Below are 11,285 nucleotides of genomic sequence, written 5' to 3' on the forward strand. Positions count from 1 at the left end.
ATTTCTTTTTGACAATATTGACGCTCTTAACTACTTTTCCATGTATGGTTTCAATAAGAGAATTATTTTATTTATATACTTATGGTTTTAAAAAACTGAATTTTCTATTGATCGGTGTTTAATTGCAAATAAAAAACAACGTTGTTTTAATGTATGCACTCCAAATCACGTTAAATACCGATTAACATGTACTTTAATTGCATATATAAATAAATTGACGTTTTTTAAACTGGCTGTAAGTAATTAAAATTACCTAGATATATATATAAAAATACGGAGTTTTACGGGGTTCCCCTCTTTCATCAGGATATAACTGATTTAACCTGTTGCGTTATAGATTTGAAGTTTTATTTGCAGCTATATATAGAAATGTATGCATTGAACTGTATAAAACATAAAATCCCAACATACCATAAATAACATCTGATAAGCAACGTTCAACCAGAGTTCTGAATTTATGGGTTCAGCACATTAACTGTTCCGGCGTCGTTAGATTTAAGTTGTCTTTTCTTTGGAAATTACAATTTGATACATAATGAAATAAAAATTTCTCCAATGATTCAACAAACATTAAAGTATGTTATACTTTATGTAGATATAAATCATATGTTTAAAGACAATCAAATTATGGCGCGAAATAATTTTACGTACTTTTATTGCTTAATAATTTTTCTGTTACTAAATATGCACTGTGCTTGTAAATATGTAATAAAGGATATATATGCGGAAACATTTTACATTAATGATACCCATATTGTCAATTACCCTTATAAATAAGTAACATGTAGGGATAAATAAAACGACAAAATATATTATATTTTTATTTGCATTTGTTGCAGTATTTATTACAGTCGATCAATTTCGTAGACACTGTGTGAAGACGTTTATTTACATTGAATATGTTGACATTTAATTCGAAAAACACTTCCCAAGCAATGGCACTACTAAATAAGGGCAACATTAATCAGAATGAAGATGCACCGTATTTAAAAAAATGTAACAATTCAATCCTCAAACGTCTACAGATTTGATGATCGTTTCCAAAACAGATATTTAATTTTTATTTACTTTTCCACAAAGGGTGCTGACAGTTAGTTATACATGTATTACATGCTTCTGAAGAAAAGATCAATCATACTAAATTATTACTCAACTCCTTGTCAAAACGCTGTAATGAGAATGTTTAAACCTTTCTCATAAGTAAATAATTTACTTTTTATTTCAATATATTGACAAGAATTAATGAGCAGTAGACATTTATTTTATTTTTTATTAATTAGAAAATTTTTACTACAAAAATAGTATTGTTATTTATAATATATTTTTATAAAATGTTTTCTTCAATTTGCTTTATTTTTAAATTTTGTAACCTTTTCACGAGTGTGGGCCTTTGGAAAATATGTATAATGTGTAACGTACATTAAAAAAATCCGTTTTTTTATAATACAATCTTTTCCACTGTCATGCATCAATCAAATTATTTGTTGAAAAAATATTCTGTATCGTGGACATTTAAGAGATCAAAATAAAATAGGTAAAATAAACTACAACAGTCTAGACACCTATCATACAGTTTCCTTTGTGATCCATTAACTTCATAAATCAACGTAGGTAAATGTAAGGCGTTGAAGTTTTAACATGATGAAAGATCTTCTATAATTTTATTTTGATATCTTTATTATCCTCGTAAGTACCTAAATCTTTACATGAAAACAAAAAAAATACTTGTTTCGTTTTTATTGGAACGATCATCAATAGCAAATTCAAATCTAATAATTTTTATCGTCAAAAGGCATATTAAGTACTTAATAAGCACAACATACATAGCGAAATTGTTAAACATACAAATATATATCTTCGTAAAACGCGAGAAGTGTATTTCTAACAAGAAAGCTGTGGTTTGGTAAGGTATAAATAAATCTTTCTAATATGCATATTTTAACAAACTCGCCCCTTCTTGCAAATATTTCTAAAGACATGGTTAATATTTTGGCTTCACATTTTCTTCACTTTTGAATATATCTAACCTTTTAAGTAATAAAGACGAAACTAATAAAACTCACTCATTTTTAAACCAAAATTTTGACCGGACCAATTTCGACTACGGATATGTTATCAAAATATTCACGTACGAAAGTTGTTACTTTATATAATTATTTTCTATTTTTTTTTTAATATATACTGATGGAACCGAGAAGTTAAGCATAAGTTTCAGCTCAAAGACAAAATAGGTTTAATATTGATAAAGCTTTACTAAATTTAAATTAGAGCTAATTATACACCAACAAGTTCACAATTAGATCCTAGACCTATCAAATAACGTGAGCCCCTCAGTAAGTCTACAAGCTATGTAATAATGCCGCATTGTAATCAGCGCATGGTTCCGCGTTCTAGGTGAAATCGAATCCTACTTGCCACAACAACCAGTGTAACGTTATGAACACTGAATTGTGAGTCATTATAAGATAAGAAGCAAGGATTCCTTGGAGATCAAAAGAGGGCGCCGTGCCAAAACAATATTTTACAGCACATTTATTGAACCTATTTTAAATTTAATCAGTATTTCCGGTTATAACAAAAGAACATATTAAAATTAAGAAGCGATATCAGCCTAGGAAAACTAGAGTAATTACATTGACATGTTGATTTATCATTAGTGTTTAAATCATTAATTATTTTACAATGTCAGAAACTAGTATTATAATTACATTAAGCGAGACTAAATCAAAAATGGAACATGTAACTCGCGTAACAATAATGAGTACAAGTTGTCATTTGGATCGAGTTTGGTTATAAATCATTATTTCGGCTTAACTGTACGTAAGAGATTGAGGAACGCCATTGACAGTCTTTGATTTTAGAACGCCGTTTTCGTAAGACATTACAGTTTCTCTTCCATTTTCCGTTATCCTGAGAACAATAAGAAATGTAAGGTCTAATAATAAAACATTAATTTATCTTTGCACATTATTTCGTCAACATAGTTTTAATAGGTGGTTGCAAAAAATGTGCTATTAATAATATACAGATGTAGGTCCTGCTGGAGCCTTAAGGTTTTGTAGTGGAGACCATGGACCAGCAATAGCAGCACGGTACGTCCTCCCACAAGATGGACAGACGACTTTGTTATAGCAGCGGGAACAAGGTGGATGCAAGCTGCTGCGAACCAGTTCTACTAGAAATTGCAGGGAGAGCCCTATGTGACCTGCTGCAATAGAAGTCTTGCAGCTTAATTTTATTATGGTTTTCAACTTATTTTATCACATCCAATTACCTCTGCAATTTGCCATAGCATTCAACTGTCTCTTAAAATGTTAGCTTAATTTGAGAACACCAATGGTCATGATTTATAAGAAACTAAATAAACAAATAGGACTCACTTCTTGGTAGTAATCTTTTTCCCGTTAACAATGCGTGTCGTTGTCGTAGTACTCTTCATATTGGCACTGCCGGGGCCTGCCAAGGAGCTGTTGAAGGTCGAAAAGGATGTGAAAGTGTTTCCGTTGAAGGCTGCATGAGCGAACGCGTCATCGAGCCCCTGCAGGCCCAGCCCGAAAGGACTAAACAATGAGGAAGTGAGTGACGTACTCGGGTGACTCCTACGCCCGTGCCGGTGATGGTATCCATGCCCATTTAAATCTGTAAACATTAAAATGTTTCCTCTTAGTTGTTTAATTTCGGTAAAACAATGAAAATTTATATTTACCACAGACCTAAATTAGATTATAAATAAAACCCCGATATGAAATAACTAATATTTTAATTATATCTCTACTCTGCTACTCTCGCTCTGAACTTGTTTCTACGTTGTCTTGGCGATCGAGGCTGAGAAACCCTGGGCTAATCACTTTCAGTAAAGCTAAGAGGAACCTACATAGCTCGTTTTGTCTAATATATTTTATAGAGACTATTGTTCTACTTTATGGTTAATTATAATTTTAGAAAATATTTTATATCCAACACCTCACGCTGCTATAATACTCACTATTCTCTAGAAAACAATCCCGGAAAGGGGAAATTTTCAGTAAAAGTATGTAGGCATGGGTTTAAAATCAAAAGACGTGCTTATCCATAATTAGTGAATAGAGTAATATACACCATAAAGAATTATGCATAACAGAGCAATTATTTTAACAATAATATAAAAAAATACATTGTTTTATATTCACCAGCAAACAAATCACCGAACGGAGAACCACCAAAAAATTCTCGAAAAACCTCCTCAGGGTCTCGGAATGTAAATGGAAAGCTATGATAACCGAACTCGTAGTCCTCGTCGGGGGCAGAGCGACGGCCTCTTCCGCTGTTCAGGCCTTCCTTCCCATATTGATCATACACCCGCCTCTTTCTTTCTGCGTTTAAAAAAATATTAAGCAATAAACTTAAAAAAATAGCTTTGAATTTTGTATGTTTGTATGTGTATGCGCCACTAGCGCATCCATGGGTGTGTTGTTTTAATAAAATAATAAATAATCATAACAAAATGTTTTAATACATTTTAGAAACAAATCTGTAATTAATAAGTCTTAAAAGGATATTATTCTTGTCCCGTTATAATAAGTACATAGAAACAGAAATAGATATGTGAATGTGCAATTAGTCAGATTTAAGGCTTTAAATAATTAGTGAGTATCACCTTATCGCAAATTATATATATATATATATATATATATATTAATTTTTTGCGACATATTACTTTTACCACAATTAAAATGTTTAATGCCAGTAATGTGAACAATAATTCAATCACTAATAAAAAAACGCAATCAACTGTCCGTGTTATTTTTACTTCATCACAGCAAATTACAGTAACTATATTAAGGCCAAAAAGTTGATATTATCTTTTACATAGATAAGGATATCTTCATGAATCATACTGAAATGCCTATAAAATTTTTAATTTAATAAACAAGATGGTACAACTCAATACAAAATATCAAAGCATTTGATAGGAGCTAGGTTGATAATGATTCATGTCTTTTCTTAAATGCCATCAAATACAAAAGATTTTGTATAAAAGCGCTTTTCATGAGGGAAGATCATTGCGCATCTAAGTAGAACCAGATTTCTGTCTTTAGAAGTTTATCTAATGTGAGATATAAGAAACAATGAACACAGAACTTATGGAACCATTTGCCTTATAAAATCATTGGATCGTTTTTGTCATTGACATACCCAATAAGGTAATTAATGTTGAAAACCTTTAATTTAAACATTTCAGAAGACGGTATCGTTTTTCAATAATATAGACTAACTAGCTTAGTTTTAAATGGTCCAAAATATCTGAATTATGAAGTGTGTGTGTGCGTTATATTTTCCTAAAAATTTTAATGTGGCAATTTTAAATTCCTTCTTTTAAATACTGAATATCTAGGATGCAAACCAATTCCATATTAAACAGTTGTGCGATTGATAAAATAACGGAATTAATCAAACTTTCTATGTTTTACTGTCATAGTGAATAAAACAATTTCTAAATTAGAATTCAATTAAAACATTAAAATACTTTCAAAATAAATATGTAACATTTTTCTGGTTTCAATCGTTTCTTACACAGAAGAAAAGTTCAGCATGAATAACAGTAGTAGGTCTTATATCTGTGGATAATAAAATGGAATACAATGCCGAAATACTAGGCATGTCCCCAGGCAGATATTTAAGCATTGTCTGGTGGGCAACTATTGGAGACTATTCACTGGTGATCAATGCTGATAATAAATATAATGCATCTAAATATTTTTAAATGAATAAAGATTCGTAATAGTCGATAGGCCCTCTGTGTTATGTCATGCTGAGGCAATACTTTCAATTGTATGCAAGTCATCCATTCACAATAATTTGTTATTTCACTCTTAACTCAAGACAGTTAGTGATGTAAGTAGGTAAATTGAGTAAGCAAAACTAATTGTTATTTGCTTTATATTTTTCTGAATATTATCACTTTGTCCAAAACTATCAACAAATTGTTAAGTAATATATTGATTAATTGAAAGTAAAAATGATTAAACTACCTTAAATCTTACTACATCAAAGGTTACATTTGTCTTTTATAACTAATAATAAATTTAAAGGTAGGTTTATTAAAAATTTTGTCTAAAGCAGATATAATAATGAATTATATGTAATAAAAATATTTGCAATGAATATTTACATTAAAAAAATGTTTATAATAACAAAAAAACATAAAAATGATAATATTCAATATATATATATATATATATTATCTATCCCTGCATTAAATTAACAACTACCAAAAAATCGGTGAAAGGGCGTCTCTCCAAAAAACCCTTTGAAGCTAAAGTGTCGGTGCCCATTAACTCCATTCTTGCTTTGATATCTGTGACTGTGATGACTGGAACCCCGTGCATCATACACTTTCCGCTTGTTTTCTACCCAAAAATAAGATTATTATACATTCATTTAAGACTATGATGACTGGCTTCGTGTTAGTCCAATGGGTAACTAAATCTTAAACTGTGGCAAAATTATAATAAATATTTCCATAAAGTATATAAATTCAGTTATTTACTTTATGCTGACAGAAACTACTGTGAAATTTCAAATATCCTGATTTTTAAATAAAAAATGAAAGTAATGTTGAATAGAAAAAAGATAAAGATTTTATACTTATCTAAATCAACTCTGGAAAACTAGCTTCAGCTATCAAATATCGGTTTTCATAATTTATACCAAAAAAATATGAGATATTACATAAACTATTATATATCATAGGTTACATCATTGAATCTAACAAGTGTATTTTATTAAATCCCCTTAAGTTGTTAATAAATATTAAGTGCATGATAAAATTAAAAGGTGGGTAGACTTTCTTTACATAAAAAACCAACCAGTACTATTTTATAATTCACCTGATGATAACAGTTTAAGTAATTCATTATGCTCTTGGTCTAGATTTATAAGTATTTCTTTAATAATAAAACATGTTCACTAGATATTGTGTACAATAAACAATGTGTATGTAGGGTAGTTGGTAAAACAGCCATAGATGAGCCATATAGTTCTTGTAGAAAACAACTGACCGTTGATATAGTCTCTGATAATGTATTAAATTCAAATAATAGGAAATGTTAAGAGATAAAAATACAAATACCTACCATCAGAGAGAACTTCATAGGCTTCAGAAATCTCTTTAAACCTTCTATTAGCCTCATCTGCATTATCAGGATTTTTATCTGGATGCCACTTTAGAGCTAATTTTCTGTATCTGTAAACAAATATAATAAAAGTCAAAACTTAATGAAAATAATAAATGTAGACTAAGATATTAAACAATTAATATTGGCACCTACGCTTTTTTTATTTCTGCTTCGGTAGCAGTCTTTGACACACCCAATATTCTATAGTAGTCAACCATGGTGAAATTCCCACAAGGGGTTCAATTTATCTGAAAAGAACAAAACTTTTATTTTCAAAAAATTATCATGTAATATTAAATTCATTAAGCAATATTTGGTGATACCTTGACAATTATAATGTTAAATATTTAACAACAAAAAATTAAATTCATGATAAGATATTACTTTGACATCACACCCGCCTTTGACATAGGTGCCATAAGACGGGTGAATGTCAGAATTAAAAACAAAAGTAAAACATATATATTTTTGACATAATATTCCAAAGAGATCAATTTGTCTTTTGCTAGTAAATGAGTATTCTTAAACAAAAAATTAAAGTAAATTATGCTAAAGAATATAAAAACTATGATTCCTTGGCATGAGTAGATGCTGTAAATGTAAATAAACTGTTAGAGCTAAATAAATACTTAGTTCTATCTACTCTCATTTGCTCACTGCATAAAAGTGTTAACTGCAAGTAAAAGTTAGGTGGCCTTTTGCATATCTATTTTTTAAAAATTTAATAATCATTTAATTTCTTTCCAAAATATAAAAGCAGCAGCAATTAATTTTATTAAAACACCAAAAATGCAGTTTTTCTCAACATACCACTGCAATCATTGATAGTAGCATTTAGTTTATAAATCAAAGAAGGCTTTCCTATAATTTTCCAAAATAAAGAATCTTTTTATTTATTCTCTGGTTTATCAACTGTGGCCCTTGTGTATTATTGTTAGTGAATGTACAAAAGTCATAAAACTAATTTTTTCATTGTCTCCTTATTTAGATCACTTGGAAAGTGAAATTCCTTCTGTCACTCTTATGCATTTTAAGGTTGTGTTATAGCAGTGTCAAAATAACAAACCTAATAAGTCTCTTTATTTCTGTTTTTTGAAATGGACCCCTTTTTATATGCTTAATGATCAACCAAGAACATATGTTTGTCAGTTGAATGTATTCATAACTTCAATTTTAAAACATTAATCTATTTCAAATGCCTTTTTCTACACACTTACACTGACATAATACAAAATGATATGATACAAAAATTGCTAAGATACCAGGTCTTGCCCACATCCTGCGGCTTCCTATAACCTTTACTATGGTGTCAGTTCACCTAGTCTCATGGGCCTTCCAATGCCACATATACTGGCAGAAAATTATCTTTGTTCAATCAACAATTTCAAACTATATACTATAATAATATTATTTTTTATAACATTAGACCTATACTTTTACTATATTCTTTAGATCTGCAGTCTAATTTAATATTACATTCAAATATAAAGCCTATTAATATTGTTCCATCAATAAGCAAAGGAAAAAAATTTCAAAGTGGTATTCAAAAACATTGTTGCAGTCTAATTAAAGAATATTTGTGTTATTTCTTAGTAAAAAAAGTAGAAGAACTATAGAGATCAGTCGCTACAGGTGAGGCAGTGCTAATCTCTACAGTTCTTTATTTAATATTATGTTGTTAATAATAATTAGACTTAATGATGTTACATGTTTGTATAGTTGATGAGTATACAGAAATACAAGAATAATAGTATAATTTATGAGAAGTGGTTTATCTATATGCAATATATAAGAAATACATAAGAAATAAACAAACTAGAATCTATAAATTCACATTGTGTACATAAATATTGTTGTATTCTCAATGCTGCTAATGGACGTATAACTAACAAAACAATTAGAATCATTTAAATAATAACTAATTGTTTCAAATCATTACCTAAAACTTAACCAAACTTTTTGGCTTCTTGTTTTCTTTTTCCTAAGTGCAAAGAATTAAAGGTAGACATCAAAATATATAAAAAGAATTACTATTATGAAAGATTAATGGATGAGTAAGTATATGGAACTGCAATGTAGCATTCAGATAACATTGGTTAATAGCATGTTACAATAGATATATTCAATTAGCATTAAATAGTAACTTGTGTTACTACTAGAAGAACTAAATAACAGCAGTATGGCAAATATATAATCATTTGATTTGCTCTAAGTGAGCAAAGCTACCACCAGCTTTCCTCAAATGTCTGCTACATATAATAGGATGTTTCTACACATGCTCTTCACAATGTAGTTAAATAAAAAAGTTAGATGCAGTTTAAAGATAATATTTAGCTTCTATTATTATTAATATTTACCTTTGGAAGTAAGATCTCTAAAGTTCAGGTATAACACACAAGTCAAATATTACACACACATTTTTTCTTACATTTTATTGTTAGGAATATTAAAATAAAGTATTTGCAAAAATTATGATAAATAAAAAGTTAAATACAGATTTATTAACAAATACTAGTCATATTGCAAAAATCAGTAATGGTACTTAATTAACAGGTTTAAATTTATTTTAATTGCGAAGTATTCCTTATTTAAATTGGATAATGTGAATAGTTTGGTGTCTCGATATTTTGCAACAATGACTAGCAATCTATATTTACGTAATTTATATCAACAAAAATTAAGAAACATTTATAGTTTGTTAAGCGATAACTTATTATAGAATCCACTTCGACTTTTTTAATTATTCAATCATAATTTTACTAATTGTACATCAATTTTATTAAGTCGTAAGGAAATGAAGAGCCGTCTTAACACCTACACCATGTATGATGCATACTATAAATTTAATATGGCAAGACATCGAACATAAAATTTGCTAAAAAATACCTACTTTGGGATAAACAAGTGAGATAATATTGATATCAATTTATTTTGCTACTTAATTAAAGTAATAAATAAAGTATAAAAACCTTAACAAAGCATTTATTCTTCTTGTGATTGAAAAACAGGTGCAACGATGGCGACAAAAACCTTTTTATCCGATGTTGAAGTTTCACAATTAACTACACTTTTATCACTTGTATTGTAAATCAGCTCACTATTGACTTCTGATCATTATTCGATATGATAGAGACTTATTATGTCGAATACACATGCATGAAACGGATGATTGCTTTTGTCACACTTTGTGATACTACTGTTTGTTCTTTAGTATAAAATATTAACTCATGACACTAGTATATCACCCTTTGTTAGCAAATTAATCATTTATTAAAATAATTCAATCGCGAACCTTCGACAAAATAAAAAAAGGATTAACCCGTGTGTTTTGTAACCGCACCTTTTTCTAATAAATAGAAACTGACATGTAGTATATTGGCACTACCATCAATGCAATAAAATTGTAAGTAAAAACGAAAATTAAGATAGATGTTGCTGCTTTCTACTATCTAGTTCTGCTTGAAGTTATGGGCACACTTAATAGTAAAGCCAACTGAAATCGAGTAAATATTTAATATCAAAGTATTAGATTGCAGCTAATAAGTCTAAAGTGCAAAAAGCGAAATCTGTTAAATTAAAATTTATTACGATATATTAGTGTAGAAGATTTCCCGATTATTTAGTATGTCAATTCACTATCTAATCATATAAATGTATTTAATTCACAAAAAAAATTGAAAGAGTTTAATTAAATGTTTATGAGCGTTCAAATGTCCTCTTATGCAAAAAAAACTCAAATGCATAATAAATAGTTCGTAAATAATTTTATTATGCCAATTTTATGTATACTAATTAATTAAGTAATATTTATTTTGTAAAACACTTTCAGTTCTTTTGTCTTTTTTAGTTTTATTTTTTTATATTCAATAAACCTAAAATTTCATTAATTTTAATTTAAAAAAAATTATTGAAGTTGAAATGAAGTTGTTATAAACACACAACGTAGTACAGAAGTTATAAAAACAACTAAATCTTACCGTAGAGGTATTAAAACAAACTTGCGTGTTTCCTTACACTGTTTGTTATTTTTTAACTTACATGACGATTATTAAATACGAAGGGGCTGATTTAACAAATGATAAAATTACTTCTCACTACTCCTAAAACCAATAAAAATACTAACGGTTT

At 28.8% G+C, this 11,285-nt stretch overlaps 1 protein-coding gene across 2 annotated transcripts; it reads right to left on the reverse strand.

Annotated features, from left to right (window-relative positions):
- Positions 1-833: 833 nt before the first annotated feature.
- mrj (DnaJ heat shock protein family (Hsp40) member B6 mrj) lies at positions 834-10,592 on the reverse strand. Of its 2 annotated transcripts, XM_068773678.1 has the most exons (7): positions 10,127-10,592; positions 7,311-7,405; positions 7,116-7,225; positions 6,252-6,389; positions 4,170-4,352; positions 3,381-3,639; positions 834-2,910 (listed from the first exon to the last, which is right to left on the reverse strand). In XM_068773678.1, the coding sequence occupies exons 2-7, from the start codon at positions 7,373-7,375 to the stop codon at positions 2,811-2,813; spliced, it is 855 nt and encodes a 284-aa protein (XP_068629779.1). In that variant the 5' UTR covers positions 7,376-7,405; positions 10,127-10,592; the 3' UTR covers positions 834-2,810. The 2 variants fall into 2 exon arrangements, with proteins under 2 accessions (XP_068629779.1, XP_068629780.1); XM_068773679.1 differs by lacking the exon at positions 6,252-6,389 and having other exon boundaries at positions 10,127-10,584.
- Between the last annotated feature and the right edge of the window lie 693 nt (positions 10,593-11,285).

Source organism: Battus philenor, unplaced genomic scaffold (genome assembly GCF_028537555.1).
Source record: "Battus philenor isolate CCGP_79_NKW_IND1 unplaced genomic scaffold, ilBatPhil1.0.hap1 SCAF_6, whole genome shotgun sequence".
NCBI classification, from domain to species: domain Eukaryota; kingdom Metazoa; phylum Arthropoda; class Insecta; order Lepidoptera; family Papilionidae; genus Battus; species Battus philenor.